General features: G+C 47.1%; 1 protein-coding gene across 4 annotated transcripts; it reads left to right on the plus strand.

Moving 5' to 3' along the window:
- Nucleotides 1-737: 737 nt before the first annotated feature.
- On the plus strand, nt 738-17,797 carry Hemgn (hemogen). Of its 4 annotated transcripts, none has more exons than XM_040738763.1 (6): nt 6,320-6,490; nt 9,614-9,748; nt 11,779-11,872; nt 14,787-15,758; nt 15,843-16,300; nt 17,545-17,797. In XM_040738763.1, the coding sequence occupies exons 1-6, from the start codon at nt 6,472-6,474 to the stop codon at nt 17,652-17,654; spliced, it is 1,788 nt and encodes a 595-aa protein (XP_040594697.1). In that variant the 5' UTR covers nt 6,320-6,471; the 3' UTR covers nt 17,655-17,797. The 4 variants fall into 4 exon arrangements, with proteins under 4 accessions (XP_040594694.1, XP_040594697.1, XP_040594692.1 ...); XM_040738758.1 differs by having other exon boundaries at nt 6,322-6,490; nt 14,787-15,714; nt 15,757-16,300; nt 17,545-17,795; XM_040738760.1 differs by lacking the exon at nt 6,320-6,490 and adding an exon at nt 738-879 and having other exon boundaries at nt 14,787-16,300; nt 17,545-17,790.

Here is a 17,797-nt window from a genome sequence, read left to right on the forward strand (position 1 = left end):
CAGTTCCGTGGCAGCAGCATCTCTAGCTTCAGAACATAGTGATATCAATATAAAAGGATCATGGTGCAGCCATGTATGGTGATGCTGGTATGTAATGTCGGCACTTGGGATGCTGCATGTGAGGATGGGGAACTCAAGGCAAACCTGTGTGGAAAGGCCCGGTCTCCAACAAACAAAATAACAGTAGGCTAGGCAGTGGTAGCACACACCTTTAATCCCAGCACTCAGGAGTCAGAGGTAGGTGGATCTTTGAGAGTTCGAGGCCAGCCTGGACTACAGAACTAGTTCCAGGACAGCCACAGCTACACAAAGAAGCCCTGTCTCAAAGTCAGCCCCCAAAAGAAATGACAGCATAAATTTATTCAATGTTTGGTGAATGAATATAGCATAGCAGATGTATTTATATATGAAAAATAAAAATATGTGTTAACAAGTGAGATCATGGTTCTGAAAAGAGAGCTCATTCTAGACAGGAAAAGGCAGTGGAATTGTAGAATCAGACAGCCTTGGTTTTGAGCCTCAGCTCTGTCTCTTTGGAAATTATAGGAAGTTATTTAATCTCTTTAAACTATAGTTTCTTACCCATGAAATGGGAATAATATTGGTTGCCAAATCTAAGTGGGATCGTTCAGGTACGTGTTGGGTACTCTATGAGCTCACAGTGTCTCATCATCTGGTCCGTGTCTTCAGCATCATCATCAAAGGCTTTGTGATGGGGACACTTGCTGCCTGGATGGCTGGGCACAGGGAGAACACTGGTTAACCAAAGGTACTGGGCGTGCTGGAAAGATCCAAGCAGGAATAGGGAGGGCAAGTGTGGTATTGTTTGACTGGAATGGGAGAGAACATCTGGGAGCTGACACTGCCTGCTGGACCAAGGTTAGTCTTTCTTCCACAGGCATGCTGAGACTTCATTTTTGTTGTTGTCATTGTTAGTTTTAGTTTTGTGAAATAGGGTTTCTCTGGATAACTGCCAGGGCAGTCCTGGAACTCCCTTTGTAGACCAGGTTGGCCTCAAACTCATGCCTCTGCCTCCCAAGTACTGGGATTAAAGGCGTGTGCCACTAATGCCGGGTCATGCTGAGACTTTATATGATTCTAAGCAGGGTGATGGTGGGTTCAGTGCCAGCAATAGGGGAAATCTTCTAGTTATTTGGGCACTATGGGTGGGAGAGCCGGCAGAAATAGAGGGGAATAAACCTCTTCTGAGGTTTCCCTCATACTTTCCAGTGACGTGGTGGAGAAGGTAGAGGTGGTGTGAGGAGAAAGGAGGGACACAGGCAGGACAGAGCTTATGGGGGAGGGCGCTGGTGGCGCACACCTTTGATCCCAGCACTCGGGAGGCAGAGGCAGGCGGATCTCTGTGAGTTCGAGGCCAGCCTGGTCTACAGAGCGAGTTCCAGGACAGGTCTTGAAAAAAAAAAAAAAAAGATAGAGTTCATGGGGCTGTGTAAGAAGCTGGACTGCAGGCGTGGTGATGCCCACCTTCAGTCCCAGCACTCTGGAGGCAGCAGGCAGCCTGCTCTACAGAGTGAGTTCCAGGCCAGGCAAGGAAGGCCACACGTAGTGAGACCCCACACAAGAAAGAAAAGAGAGAGGAGGGAGAGCAAGAGGAAAAGCTGGGCCTGGTGACAGCCTCTAATCCCAAATCCTAGCTGACTTGGAGGCTAAGCCATGAGGGTTGCCAATTTGGCTACAGAGTAAATCCAAGGCCAGTCTGGGCAATTCAGTCAGAATTCTGTCTCACAATAAAAAAATCTTAAAAAACAAAACGAAACCCTTGTCATAGGGGAAAAAAAGGACCTGGGGTAGAGCTCAGTAGTAGGTGCTTACCTAGCATGTGCAAGGCCCTGGGTTCAAACTCCAGCACCACACAAAATGTGTTTCCTGCTCATCAAGGCCATCTCTCTCAAGAAGCCTTCTGGCTGCTCCCCTTTATTGTCTTTAGATGTTCCTCCTCTGTGTTCCCTTGCTATCCTTTTTTGGGGGGATAGCCTCCAACTTCTGGGGTTATAGGTGTGTAATACCACACCTGTTTCAGGCAATGGTGGGGATCAAATTCAAACAGTCACGGAGGCTAGGCAGGAATTCTATCAGCCGAGTGTATCATCAGCGTAGGGACACCTCTTGGCGGTCAAGAATGATGGGAATACTGGACAATGGGATCTTTGTACTAGTTTGTGTTGGTAGAGCAGAGAGTAGACGGTTGACGCAGCTGTCTAAGATGAGAGTATAAAGTCAAGAGGAACAGGGGCTCACCCTCAGCCAGCCCTACCCCCATCTCAGGGAGTCAAAGGGCAGCCTGTGAGGAGAAAGAGGAGAGCATGGAGATAAACACCACAGAGAAACCACGCTCTATCAGGGTAGCTTTAAGGAAGAAGGAAGTGCTCACAGTGCACCAGCTGAAGAGCAGAAGCTAAGCAGGGACCACTAGGTTTCACCGTTCGGACGCTGGTATCTTGGCAGGGGGGGGAAGGGGGAGAGCTAGATTGCAGGTGCACGGGAAGGAAGCGCAGTGCTCGCCCTGCACGAGGGCTCGCCGTTCACGAGCGTGTGTTACAGTGCTGGGCGTGCGTTCTGCCACTCCGCTACACTCTCACTCCGTGAGGTGGTGTGGGGGGAGGAGGCTCTGAGATGCACTTAGTTCTATCGTTCAGGGACGAATAGACAGGCCAGATGGTGGCTTAAGGTAGAACGACACGTGTCCTTCCCCAGGCGAGTGTCCACTCGCCAATGCTTAGCAGAATCAATATCACATACATACAGTGTAGTATCAAATTTAATGTTAAAAGTGTATTGTGCTCTTTTAAGGCAATGATGACTAGATGGAAGCCAGGCTTCAGCCATGCTACCGCGGGAGAACACATTATCTGTATGTGCTGGGCAGTAACTGGGTGAGCAGAGACAGCACTGGTTATCACATGACCACAGGCTGAGAGGGAAACAAGAGCCAGCAAAGCTCCTTCCATTCTCTGAGGAACAACCAGAAGCTTTGGAAAGTATCTTGTCAAGAGAGGAGTGCAGCCGGGGGTAGTGCTCACACCTTTGACTTAGCATTCGGGAGGCAGACGCAGGTTGATTTCTGTGAATTGGAGGCCAGCCTGGTCTACTTAATTCCAGGCCAGCCGAAGCTACACAGTGAGGCTCCTCCCTTGACTCCTCTACCCCAGTATGTTTTAGGAACAGGCCCAGGAGCCTCGATAGAGCTCTTTTGTCATGCAATCAATGTGGCCCAGATGTGTGGGCCTCACATCTGCAGAGAGCTGCTTTTTCCTAAGAATCCTGGTGGTCTCCTTAGTCCTCATAGAATCTGCCTTGCTTGTCTGCTTTACAGGGGATGAAGCTGAGGAGTGGAGAGAATTAAATGACTATAGCCAAATTACTCTGAGGCCCTTTGCTGTCCTTAATGACTTCAACATTGCCCACGGGGCCTTCAGAGCACCAGGCTAGCTGAGGAGCGATGAATCTAAAGAGAACAGGGTTCTCACACCCCCTGTTTTAAGGGCTCTAAACTTCTGTCAGTCAGTGATGCAGGTCTGGGAGACTGGGGCAGGAGGATTGAAAGTTTAAATCCAGGGCTGGTGAGATCGCTCAGTGGGTAAAGGCTTTTGCTGCCAAGCCTGACCCGTAGTGCAATCCCCAGAGTCTGTATAGTATAAGGAGTCTGCACCAGGGTGCACACGGTCTCTCTCTCTCTCTCTCTCTCTCTCTCTCTCTCTCTCTCTCTCTCTCTCTCTCTCTCTCTCTCTCTCTCTCTCTCATACACACACACACTCAAATAAATAAATGATTTTTTAAAGAACCAGCACCCCCAGTCTAGCCTAAAACAATGCTACTCTTTTTTTTTTTTTTTTGGTTTTTCGAGACAGGGTTTCTCTGTGGCTTTGGAGGCTGTCCTGGAACTCACTTGGTAGTCCAGGCTGGTCTCGAACTCACAGAGATCCGCCTGCCTCTGCCTCCCAAGTGCTGGGATTAAAGGCGTGCGCCACCAATGCCCGGCCCCATCCTCTCTCTTGATACCCAACTTTGTACAGTTCAAGACGGGCCAGGCTTGGAACCTGAAGGCCCAGTTTCTAAGCTCACACTGTCAGCCTAGCTCTGTGACCTTAGTTACATCAGTGTCCTGACGAAGTTTCTTTATTTGAAAAGGGAGGACAGTAAGAGCTATGCTGTAAGGATGCTGCAAGGGCCCAGTGAAAGGCTAAATGAGGCCCTGCGTTAGGTTAATTGTCTGTTTCTGCCATCGTGAAAAATCTTACTGCTGTTCAAAGGAAAAGCCCCCGGTTTCATTTTGCCCTGGGCCTCAGCAAATGATGTATCTATCTGGTCTAACCTGTATGTTCACAGCCAAATCTATATTTAACCTCCCTGGGTGCCACAGTCTGTAATTAGCTGATTGGAACTGTTAGGAAAGAAATGGCTAGGGCAATCTTCAGACCTTCCTTCCTTCACACCGCAAAGTCTGGCACTAAGCTTACAGGGGACACCGGTGCCCCTGAACTAACCACCCTCCATCTGTACACCGGCTTTTCTGGGCTCGTCCCTTGGCTGTTCCGCTGGCTGTGCTCTCCTCCCCCTGGGGCCGCACATTCAAACTCTGCTGTGCATCTCCCCCACGTCTTCCCCTCCTGGAAATGACAACTCCATTCCCCCGCTGTTCAGACCCGAACCCTGGTCTTTGCTTTTTCAACCCACACCCCATTTGTAAGTTAACGTAGCCACCGTGTTATTTTCTGACTACCCCTTCACCACCACCGTTGAAGGCCAAGCTGCATCATCTCTCTCAAGGATCATGGAAATGCTCTTCCGGCTGCCTCCCTTCTTCCCCTTCCCAGCCCTCGCAGGAGCCAGAACTGCCCTTTAAAGTCGGGAGCCCATTTGCCTTAGGCCTGTGCTCAGACCATCCATGGTGACCGTCCCCCTCCTCAGGCCCTCTTCCTGGGAGGCCTCTAAACTGTCATCACCCCGGCTCTCCTTCCTCCCCAAGTCAAGCCTCACCCTCCCACATTACATAAAGATAGCAGCCATCAGCCACCATGACTGTTCATTTATTCTCTTTTTTAAAACCTTTTTTTTTTTTTTTTTTGGTTTTTTGAGGCAGGGTTTCTCTGTGGCTTTGGAGCCTGTCCTGGAACTCACTCTGTAGACCAGGCTGGTCTCGAACTCACAGAGATCCACCTGCCTCTGCCTCCCAAGTGCTGGGATTAAAGGCGTGCGCCACCAACGCCCAGCCAACGCCCGGCTTTAAAACCTATTTTAAATGTATTCTTTGTGTCTTTCACGTAATCCCTCCCAATCTCACCCATCTCTCTCTCTCCCAGAATAAAACAAAATGAAATTTAAGAGGAAAGAGGGGAAAAAAGGGGGAGAAAGGGAAAATCTCATCATGGAAGCTGCAGTGTAACAGAGTGAGTTGTGAAGGGTTTTTTTTTTTGTTTGTTTGTATTGTTTTTTACGAGGCAGGGTTTCTCTGTATTGTTTTGGAGCCTGTCGGTCCAGCCCAGCCTCGAACTCACAGAGTTCTGCCTGCCTCTGCCTCCCGAGTGCTGGGATTAAAGGCGTGCGCCACCACTGCCGGGCGAGTCGTGAAGTGTTAAACCCCTTTATCCAGATGCTTTGGGTGTGAGCCTAACTTTAACGACTGAGCCCTCTCCCTAGCCACCTCTACCGTGTATTTTTCCACGCAGGTGTCCATCACAAAGAATCACGGGTCTGGTTCAGGGCTCCCAGTCTGCCCTGCACCGTCAATGCGGGGCCCCTGCCTCTTTTTCTTGTACCTGAATTCCTGGCTATCATTGTCATCGGGTACACCGATAATTACTTGCTTTCTGCCCCACCCCAGCCCCCAATGCCTTTTTTTAAAAACAGGGTTTCTCTAGTCCTGACTGTCCTGGATCTTGCTCTGTAGACCAGACTGGCCTCAAATTTACAGAGATTTGCCTGCCTCTGCCTCCCGAGTGCTGGGATTAAGGGCATGTGTAACTGGTTTTATCTCTTAAAAACTGTAAACTATGCTGGGTGGTGGTGGTGCACACCTTTAATCCCAGCACTCGGGAGGCAGAGGCAGGTGGATCTCTGAGTTTGAGGCCAGCCTGGTCTACAAAGAAAGTTCCAGACAGCCAGGGTTACACAGAGAAGAGAAATCCTGTCTCAAAACAAACAAACAAACAAACAAAAACCCCATATATAAACAAACAAAACAAACTGAAAACTACATAATGTCAGGAGCTTTTTTCTTTTTAAATTTTAAACAGGTCTCACTAGAAGCCCAGGATGGCCTTGCTTTCCAGCCTCCTACCTCAGCTTCCTGATAGCTGGGCATTGGATGAATGACAATAGAAAGAATTCTAGAATGGCTGCCTTATGTAATCACAGCAGTCAAGCGGTGCCTGTCCGTCCGAGGAAGCTGTCCCCACACACTGCAGTGTGAGCACTTATGGAGGTGACTGGGGCCAAGCCTCCTTCAAGATCATGCTATGGGGACAAACAGGTGACTCAAGACTGGTACCTGCCCATCTTGCCATTCTAGGTATTTGCCTAGAAGAAGGGTTTGGGTGCATATGCACATATCTCTAGGATAAGGCAGCTTTTGTTAAAAAGATCTGGTCTTATAACTAGAATGCAGCCTTTCACATCTGGCAATAAAGCTAGACTTTTCTATAGACAGAGGGACCATAAATTAGGCTTGCAAAACAACAGTGTGGTTATTTCCGTCCCAAATTCCCGCTCTTGACTGCTTATCACACCAGAGACACCTTGCCTGCCTTCCAATCTAGATCCCTCCAAAATGTCTCCTCTGATCTTCCCCACCCAGCACCACCCTCGATTTGTTAACTTGAGACTCCACCCTCTGGAGGCTGTCTTCACACAGCTTCTACATACAAGGAAAGTGGAGCCAGAATGGTCTAGGGCAGTTGTCACGGGGGCACAAAAGGTCTAAGTTCTATTTCCTTCCAGTAAAGATGTGTCCTCGGGCTGGCAATATGGCTCAGTTGGCAGAGTACTTGCCTAGCATTCATGAAGTCCTGGGTTCCATTTCAGCACCAAAAGGGCATGGTGGTGCCCACCTGTAATTCCAGTACTCTTGGCACTTGGGAGCTGGAGGCAGAAGGACCAGATGTTCAAAACTCATCCTGGGACACATTAGACCCTGCTTTTAAAAGCCAAAAGCATGTCCTCTGTCCCTTTTGCGTACTCAGAGCTCAAGGACTACATTGTCCACTTCTGCAGACTGACAATTTGCTTAGAAGGTAGCACAGAGCAGACATCCTGTCTAGTCTGCTGCATCACTGGACAGGGGTCAAGAGCTCTGGGGAAAATCTCATTGATAAATACCTCTGCCATCCTCTAAAGGTGTTCTCAGAAGGATTCTATAACACTCTTGTGTTGAACTGCCACCTAACTATTAAGAATTAAAATATTTGGTCAGGCAGTGGTGGCACACACCTTTAATCACAGCACTTGGGAGGCAGGGGCAGGCGGATCTCTGTGAGTTTGAGGTCAGCCTGGTCTACAGAGTGAGTTCCAGGACAGCCAGGGCAATGGAGAGGGGGAAGGGAAGAGGAGAGAGACCCTGTCTCAAACAAAACAAAAGCAAACAAAAACCTCACAGCATTTATAATTCTGGGCTAGATTATAAAAATATAATTTTCAAAATTATATTGAGACCTTTAATACTATACATGAAAAATCCAAAAATTTTAAGAAGTAAATTATAGAAAATACCTGTTATTATTCTCTACGAGGTTCCTCTGACTAGCATCCCCCTCAAAAGTTACCTGAACTTTTAGTGGTTTACATAAGAGAAAGATCAAGGGACTGAGAAACAGAAGGAACATAAATCTTGCTCGTTCAGTACAAAGACACAGTTTAGTGGCAAGGACTTTGGTGTTTGCTAATCATTCTCAATGCTCTTCCGTATGTTGAAAATCTTATTCCTTAGCTAGTATGGTGACACACATATGCAATCATAGCACTCAGGAAGTTGAGGCAGGAGGATTGTGAGTTGAGGTCTGCCTGGGCTGATTAAAGAGATCCTCTCTCAAAGCAAACAAGAAAAAAAAAGTAACTAGCGTTTGGCAGATGAAGTTATAGTTTAAACTCACTAAGAAGCTGATGTGCACCACCACAGTCAACTGACCATCACCTCTATAAGTGTCTTTTTTGTTGTTGTTGTTTTTTGAGACAGGGTTTCTCTGTGGCTTTGGAGGCTGTCCTGGAACTCACTTAGTAGTCCAGGCTGGTCTCAAACTCACAGAGATCCGCCTGCCTCTGCCTCCCGAGTGCTGGGATTAAAGGCGTGCACCACCAATGCCCGGCCTATAAGTGTCTTATATGCACATATAATATAGACAAGATATGTACATACATGTGTACATGAAGAGAGATGATGGCAAGGGAGGCAGAGAGAGAAAGAGGCTCTCATGTAGCCCAGGCTGGCCCTTCGCTCCATATGTAGCTGAGGCTAACTCCTTCTGCCTCTACCTTCCAAGTTCCGGGATGACCATGTGTGCCACGATGCTGGGCCCACACTGTTATTAGTGAACAGCTAACCTTGAGGTGCAGCGTGTTAGATACCAAAAGTAGCACTTGTCAGCAAGGCATACTGAGGTGTCTGCATGGCTGAGGAGATTTTACCATGCCAGTGCTCTCGTTTCTGGGCTCCAGGTCTGCGCTGGCTCCACTCTGTCTCGAACTAGGGTGACTCTGGAATGCAAACCTTTTCCTCGAAGCCTGGCTGCAGAACACAATGGACCCTGTGTCTCCTGACCTTGGCCTCTGTGTTCCCTCCTTGGTTGAGCCATGGTCCCTGTGCCTACTCCTTCATTGGTCTGGTGATCCATTGGAGAGAGAACAGCTCCTTTGCCATTTCTGGAACATAACGCCATGTTTTTTCACTCAGAAAAGTTTTCCATCTTCCCCTGGGTGGATTAACAGTGGGTTTCACCTGTCGTTCTGCGTGGGTGAGCCCAAGTGTAGAAATTAGCTTTGGATGCCCAGTTAGCACTGTGTGTCTATTTACTGTCTGTTCTAGGGAACACAGCAAGGTTTGCTAATAGTTTGCAACCAACGAAGGTGAAAAGAGCCATACCCAGGAAGATTAATCAACAGCTAACCCCACATGGTCACTGTCATAAGAAATGTATGAAACAGGCAAGAGAGGGACTATTTACTCATTTTGCAAACAGAAGCACAGGAAAGGGATGTGGGTTGCTCTGGGCCACTGAGCTGGTCAGATCCTAGACCCAGAATTCTTTCTATACTCAGCCATCTCTATTCATGAAAAAGCCACCCCTCTGGCCACAGCCTGGAGTGCACAGCCCCCAGGCATTTGATGCCTTAAAAAGGAATCCAGGGACATGCTGGTGCAGGAACCCCATGGCTGCTGGGTGGGGGGCTGCATATGCCAGACTGTGCCAGAGGGGTTCCCTATATGAATATCACGTTTGCAAGATGACCAGCACCAGCCCGGCCCCTTCACACCTGCGCAGTCTGATAAACAAAGTGGATTTGCCCACAGTCGTGGTCCAGCCAGATAAAACTTTTAGGCGGGAAGTGACAAGCACATTGGAGTGCTTTTTTTTTAAATGTTAGTTTTGACATTTTAAAAAAGCTTTTAGGGTGCTTGCGAAGTCAGAGCGAATACTGAGAGGGCGTTGTGGCAAGATGGATGTGGAGAAGGATGGGTCTCGTCTGCAGCTCCTCCAGACACCCGATCAAAGTCACCCAGGGAGAGCGCGCATCCCAGGTAACCACAAGCCTTCAGAGGGGTGGCTTCGGGGACACATTCTTTTCCTCTTTTATTTGTTGGGGATGGGGCAGATAAAAACATCCATGGCTGGGGATACAATGGGACACAAGATGGCCTGTGACGGGCTGAGCTGCATGTTGGTGCTAAGAACCTAGGGGTCTAGAGAAACACAAGGAGCAGTAAACACACTGGTGGTGAGAACTTCTCTTAAATGAGAGAGAGCGGAAATACCCAGGACACTCCTCTGTTCTGTGAGAGCCAGCTGGCAAGACTCTGGAAGGATATGTGGACAGAAGCTCCCCGAGGGCCTGATCCCTCTGAATGCTCACTCTTTTGGCTCCTAATTGATCTAAAGGTCTGTTCTGAATGTTTTGTGGAACCTTAGGCTCTGAGATACCCTAGGGCACTGTTTGAAAACTTTCAGCTTCTGATAACCTCACTTTCCTTGAAATAAAACAAAAATTGAATACATGTGATTATGAAGGTTATCATTGTATTAAGATAGTTATTAACATTGCTAAAATTGTGATCTAGTGAGGTATGTGTTCATTTATAGCTGCATTAAGTCATGTAATACAGCAGTGGATCAAATAAACACAGCATCAAATCCAGCAGATCCATATCCACAAGTAGTCACTATAGCTTCATGCAAGAATTGTAGTGTCATATAGGAAAAAATTCTGTAATTTAATTGGATGATAAAAGTGCCACACTGCTTAAAACCATTGTGGCTTTTACTTACATTTACACTTTGAAGGAGAATGTGAATTTAATTAGAATTTAGTAAAATTATTTATTTTTCCTTATCACGAATTCTTGAGCTGCTAGGTGGTGGCACACGCCTTTAATCCCAGCACTTGGGAGGCAGAGGCAGGCAGATCTCTGTGAGTTCCAGGACAGACTGGTCTACAGAGTGAGTGCCAGGACAGCCTCCAAAACAGTACAGAGAAACCCTGTCTCGAAAAACCAAAAAAAAAAAAAATGATGGGATCATGGTATGCTATCATAACTACTTTGTATACTATATGGCCTGGATGCAAATAGGGAATGCAATGAAAATAGGTTATTATGTCAAAGATGACAGAAAATGACCTAGTTTTTCTTTTCTTTTTTTTTTTTAATGTTGGTTCTCTTTTTAAAAAAAAATATTTTATTTATTTATTGTGTATACAGTCTTCTGCTTGCATGCCAGCAGAGGGCACCAGATCTCATTATAGATGGTTGTGAGCCACCATGTGGTTGCCGGGAATTGAACTCAGAACCTCTGGAAGAACAGTCAGTGCTCTTAACCGCTAAGCCGTCTCTCCAGACCCTAGTTTTTCTTTTATTACTTGTACAAATATAAATTTATTTTGATTAAGTAAGTAAGTCAATAGCACACTTATGAACAAATACTATCTGTGTAGGTCTCTGAGCTTTTCACACTCAAATGCTCACGAAATGTCTGCTCCACTGGGTGTGGGGGGTGAATGCCTCTAATCCCATCACTCCAGGGGCAGAGAAAGGTTGGATCTCTATGATTCTGGGGCCAGCCTGGTCTACACAGCAAGTTCCAGGACAGGAGTACAGTGTGAGACCCCCCCCCCCAAAAAAAAAGAAAAAAAGAAAAGCAAAGCAATCTCTTCCACATTCTATGAAGGTGAAAGAGTAAGGAAGGCATGGTCCTTGATCTCAAAAATCAAGGGCAAAAACCAGGATGGGGGGGGGCATCTAAAATTCTGCAGGAGGCTGGAGAAATGGCTCAGCAGTTAAGAGCACTTGTTGATCTTCCAGAGGACCTGGGTTCAATTCCCTGTACTCACATAGCGGTTCCTAACTATGTCTAACTCCAGGTCCTAGGTATCTGGTGCCTTCTTCTGGCCCCCTTAGGCACCAGGCATACATATGGCACACAGACAAAACACCTACACGTATGAAATAATAACATTTATAAACAAAACTTCTGCGGCAGGATGCTTGCTGAGGCCACACTCACATTTACTGGGTCATTGTCACACTTGCCAGTAACTTTCCATTTTCCCCGGCAGAAGTCATTGGAACTTGGAGTTTGAGAAACAGAGAAGAACTCAGGAAGAGAAAGGCTGAAGCCCAGGAGAAGCAGACGTCACAATGGCTCCTTGGGTAGGTTCCTTACCGGAGAGGGATGGGTGTGGAAACTGCATGCCCATGCTCACACCATCTCACCAAGGGTCCTAAGTCAGGTGGTGTTTGTGCCTGTGTGTTTATTTTTTGTTGTTGTTTGCTTTGAAAGTAGTCTTCAGCTGGTTAACTCTCTTGCCTAATGACTCAGCAGTAGTAATGACAAAAGAAACTTCCCCTGCTTTCTTTCTCTGTGTTTCCACCGTCCCCTGAGACAGACGAATTCCAGGCACTGAAGCTGGACTGTCCAGGGTAGCTCCTGCTACCCTGCATTGGTTTTGTTAGTGTTAAGACGTTGGTGGCACATGTCTTTAGTCCCAGCACTCTGGAGACAGAGGCAGGCGGATCTCTGTGAGTTCGAGGCCAGCCTGGTCTACAGAGCGAGTTCCAGGACAGCCTCCCCCCACAAAAAAAAAAAAAAAGAAAAAAAGGGTGCACAAAGCTTGACTTGGTAGTGCACACTAATCCTAAGAATCAGGAGAGTGGTGGTTGGACACTGTGAGTTGTAGACCTCACAGGGCTTAGTGAGAACACAATTGACACACAAAAACAAGCAGCTCAGCGGTCAAGAAAGAGAGCTCCCAGAACCCACATGGTATAGATGTACATGCAGGGAAGCATTAAAATTAATTAGCCTAATGCCCCCAACTTCCTAGTCATTGACCTTGGTTGGGCAATGTACAGAACATCTCATGGTACCTCAGTTTGTCCTCTGTGTACTGGAGATAATAGCATCTACCTGATAGCCTGAGGTAACTGGAGTAAATCACAATAGTTCCAGAGACACAGGCAGGACACAGATGGCTCCCATAGTAATACCATAGCTCTGCCTTATACTATGTTTGTGATCTAGGCACCTAAGTTGTATGTGATTCTTACAGCCACCTCACAAAACGGGAAGATGTAATTTATCTCATCTCACCTATAAGGTAGCCAAGGTAGGGAGAGGTTGAATGACTTGCCCTAGTCAAGAGGAAGCGTGAACTAAACTTGAGGTCACTCCGATATTTTTGTATCTTTAAAGTAAATTTTAAATTATTATTATTTTACTTTTTTTTTGGTTTTTTGAGACAGGGTTTCTCTGTATTGTTTTGCAGGCTGTCCTGGAACTCTCTCTGTAGATCAGGCTGGCCTCGAACTCACAGAGATCCGCCTGCCTCTGCCTCCCGAGTGCTGGGATTATAGGCATGTGCCACCAACGCCCGGCTATTTTACATTTTATTCTATCTGCTTGAGCATTTTGTTTGCATGTGTAGACACACCCTTAACCACTGAACATCTCTCTGGCTGGTAGTTGGTTCTTATATCCACCAGGCGGGCACCAGCGATGAATCAGGCTTGGTGGCAAATAGATTTCCCCACTGAGACATCTCACTGGCTTGGTTTTGTACTTAAAGATTTATTATTATTTTAAAAACTGTGTGTGTGTAAGTGTGTGTGAAAGTGTGTATGAGTGTGTAAGTGTGTGAGTGTGAAAGTGTGTGTGTACGTGTGTACGTGTGTACGTGTGTACGTGTGTACGTGTGTACGTGTGTACGTGTGTGAGTGTGTGAGTGTGTGAGTGTGTGAGTGTGTACGTGTGTGAGTGTGTGAGTGTGTGAGTGTGTGAGTGTGTGAGTGTGTGAGTGTGTGAGTGTGTGAGTGTGTGAGTGTGAAAGTGTGTGTGAGTGTGTGTGAGTGTGTGAGTGTATGTGTGTATGTGTGCATGTGTGTATGCACATGAGGCCAGAGGTACATGGGACCCCCTGGAGCTAGCATTATAGGCAGTTGTGAGTTGTCCCATGTGGATGCTGGGAACGGAATTTGAGTGCTTAGCAAGAGTAGTATGTCCTTTTTAAGTGTTCAGCTATGTCTCCATGCAAACTATTTTTAAAGTCAGTTCCGTTTTACTTTATGTGGGAGTCAGTGCTCTCCTCCCATCACACGCATCCTGGGAATGAATCAGGTCATCAGGTTTGGCCATGAGTGGTGAGCCACCTCCTCAGTCCTAATCAAAATTTTAATTAGCTTGCCAAGCAGTGAGTGTCCATAGGCCTTTTGATACATTCTTAGGTTGGGTTAACACACTACCTCCTTCATATTAATGCATGTATATGTACAGGTACATGCATTCGTGTGTGTGTGTGTGTGTGTGTGTGTGTGTGTGTGTGTGTGTGTGAGAGAGAGAGAGAGAGAGAGAGGAGAGGGCGGGGAGAGGGGGAGAGGGGGAGAGGGGGAGAGGGGGAGAGGGGGAGAGGGGGAGAGGGGGAGAGGGGGAGAGGGGAGAGGGGGAGAGGGGGAGAGGGGGAGAGGGGGAGAGGGGAGAGGGGAGAGGGGGAGAGGGGAGAGGGGGAGAGGGGAGAGAGAGAGGAGAAAGGAAGAGAGCCAGCCAGAAGACAACCTTCAGGAGCACCATTCACCTCCTTTGAGATAGGGTATCTCATTGGCCTGGAGTTAGGTTCAGCTAGCTGGCCAGGAAGGTCCAGGGATCTCTGCCTCTCCAGTTCTGAGATCACAAACTCATGGCACCACACTATATTTTTACTTGGGTGCTGAAGATAGATAGAACTCAGTTAAGTCCTTTATCCTTGGAACTATCTCACAAAGCATAATCTTTATCTTCCCCTCCTCCTGCCCTCCCTCACTCCATTACACACACACACACACACACACACACACACACACACACACACACACACACACTTTAGCTTTAAAACCAAAAAGTGTACAGGAACACTTCCCTAGCAAATTGAACACCTAGGACTGTTCATTGTGCAAACTCAGAAATTGAGGTATGTGGAGAGTAAGGGCTTGTTTAAGGTCATGTAGCAAGGTCACAAGGACAGGCGTGGGTGTCAGAAGCATTCATTTGGATCCCGTAGCCCTGTTGCTGACATTAATTCTGGTCTCTCTGCAGAGAACAGAAAAAACGCAGGTATCAGAGAACAGGAAAAGGAAACCCAAGAGGCCAGAAGAGACGAGGAAGTGCAGAGGCAAAGGCAGAGCCTAGGTCACAGACAGGAAAGCGAAGGGTGCAGAAAGCATTGGTGCCTGCAGGGGAAGAAGCCGAGCACCCTGTCAATCCTGGGGCCGAAGCCCTCCCATTGGTGGGCTTCCTCCCAAAAGCTGTGCCTGCAGAACAATGTGCTGGAGCACAGCAAGAAAGCGTTCAGTGCCAGGACATAGCAATACAGAACCATCCTCAAGCACACAGACATAGGGCCAAACCTGAAGACCTCTCTCCTAACATGTGCCAAGAAATAGCTGTACTTCAACACTGTTCTAAAATGTGCAGAGACACGGCTCAACCTGAGGTGCTTTCTCCTGAAATGTGTCGGGAAACAGCTGTGTCTCTAAACCATTCTTCCAAAGCACCCCAAGCTATGGCGAGGCCCGAGGTGCTCTCTCCCGAAGCTGTGCTTCAAGAACATACTTTAAAAATGTGTGAAGATGTGGCCAGACCTGAAGTCCTCGCTCCTAAAACACACCAAGAGATGTGTGTTGTTCCCTGGCCAACACTTGGAGATGCTGCTGGCCCAGAAGCATGCTCTCCTGAAGCACTCCCCCAGTCAGATGTGCCTGAAGGCTGTCCACTGGACACGTACCCCAAATCAGCCACACCAGAGAAAATTATTTCCCAAGAAGATCAGGGAATGGCTGTGACTGATGGCTGCTTTTCCAAAACACAAGAGTGCACTGTGTCTGAAGACATTTCTACAAAAACACACCAAGAAGTAGTTGAACCTGAATTCACGTCTCATAAGACCCACAAGCTCACTGAGTCTACAGTCTCCTCTCATAAAACAACTCAAGACTCACCTGGGCCTGGAGAACACTCACCTGAGATATACCATCCATCACCTGGGCCTAAAGACTGTCCACCTGAGACATGTCAACCATCACCTGGGCTTGAGAACCATTCTCCTGAATCCTGCCACGAAATGCCTGGGCCTGGAGAACACTCACCTGAGACATGTCAACCATCACCTGGGCTTGAGAACCATTCTCCTGAATCCTGCCACGAAATGCCTGGGCCTGGAGAACACTCACCTGAGACATGTCAACCATCACCTGGGCTTGAGAACCATTCTCCTGAATCCTGCCACGAAATGCCTGGGCCTGGAGAACACTCACCTGAGACATGTCAACCATCACCAGAGCTTGAGAACCATTCTCCTGAATCCTGCCACGAAATGCCTGGGCCTGGAGAACACTCACCTGAGACATGTCAACCATCACCTGGGCTTGAGAACCATTCTCCTGAATTCTGCCATGAAATGCCTGGGCCTGAAGACCTCTCGATGAAGACCTATGAGAACAGAGATGGACCTAAAGACTGCCTTCCGGAACCAAGTCACGAAGCAGGTGGTTCCCAAGGACAGGACCCTGATGCCTACCAGGACAGTGAGAGTGCTTGTTCTTTCTCTCAAGGTAGGGATTCCTCAGAATTTGTCATTTAAAGCCGTCTTTGACAGTAGACAGTTACCTCAATGGGAGCCATGACTATCCCTGGATCTTTTCAAGTAAAATGTATTTTTCAGGCAACCAACTTTCTGTTGTCACATTTCCAAAAAATTTAAATAATTGAAAATTCTATTTACCCATTTTGCGAAACTATAGTAAGAGAAACAAACCTGGAACAGGATTAATTATGTGCAGAAACATGTTCTTTTTGTTTTTTGAATTAGTACTTACTATGTAACTGTGGTGGCTGGTTTTATTGTTTGAAAGCAAATTCTGGTTCTCTGGAAGAGTAGCAAGCACTCTTAAGCACTCAGTCATTTCTCCAGTCCTAAAAAGATATCTCTCTCTGTCTCTCTGTCTCTCCCTCTCTCTCTCTTTCACACACACACACCTCTTTTAAGACACAGAATCCTGAGCTGGGGTGCTGGCACACACCTTTAATCCTAGCACTGAGATGGCAGAGGTGGAGGCAGAGGGGCAGAGGGACAGAGGGACAGAGGGACAGAGGGACAGAGAGGCAGGCAGATCTCTCTGATTTCCAGGTCAGCCTACTTACTGAGTTCCATACAGATGGAACTGCATAATGAGACTCTGTCTCCAAAAACAAAACAGAACAAATGGGCAAATAAAATTCACCTTGGCCTGGAGGAGGAGGGCTTAGTGGTTAAGTACATATACTGTTCTTGCAGAGGACTTAAGTTTGGTTTCCAGCACCCATTGTGGCTTATAACTGCCTGTAAATCTAGTTCCAGGAGATCAAATTAATGCCTTCCTCCAGCCTCTAAGGGGTCCTGTACACACCTGGTGCACACAAATGAATGCAGCACAAAAATACACATAAATTAAATCTTTAAAAATAGCTCTTTATAAAAAATGAATCCCACTGGGCAGTGGTGACACACACCTTTAATCCCAGCACTTGGGAGGCAGAGGCAGGCGGATCTCTGTGAGTTTGAGACCAGCCTGGTCTACAAAGTGAATTCAAGGACAGCTAGGGCTACACAGAGAAACCCTGTCTTGAAAATCAAAACAAAAATCCAAGGTTATAAAAACACCATTTCCTTGACATGGCATTTTAGTATTTAAGTATCAAATCCAGCTGAAGTGTGAGTGCATTGTCTGTGCCGTGGCCTCTCCCCCACCCCAACTGAGTAACCAGCTGTGTCAATATTGTTCATTGAACTTAGTTTGTGTTTCATTTGCTTTTACAGAACTGAAGGAAAAAGCCAAAGCAGATCAAGATCCAGAAACACCACCAAGTCCACAGGGTCCTCAGGAGATCTGTCCAGAAGATGACACCTATAGCTATGTTCTATTTTAAAAATACTCAGCGATGAAGTTGCAGTCCACCCAAACCAGAATACACATCTTTGCTTGTATGATTTTATGGAAACATTGCAGCAATTGCTACAATTTGCATTACTATTTCAATTCGTGTTTTTTTCCATGTAGATTTTATCTGAA

The sequence above is a fragment of the Mesocricetus auratus genome, unplaced genomic scaffold (assembly GCF_017639785.1).
Source record: "Mesocricetus auratus isolate SY011 unplaced genomic scaffold, BCM_Maur_2.0 Super-Scaffold_6730, whole genome shotgun sequence".
Lineage (NCBI taxonomy): Eukaryota > Metazoa > Chordata > Mammalia > Rodentia > Cricetidae > Mesocricetus > Mesocricetus auratus.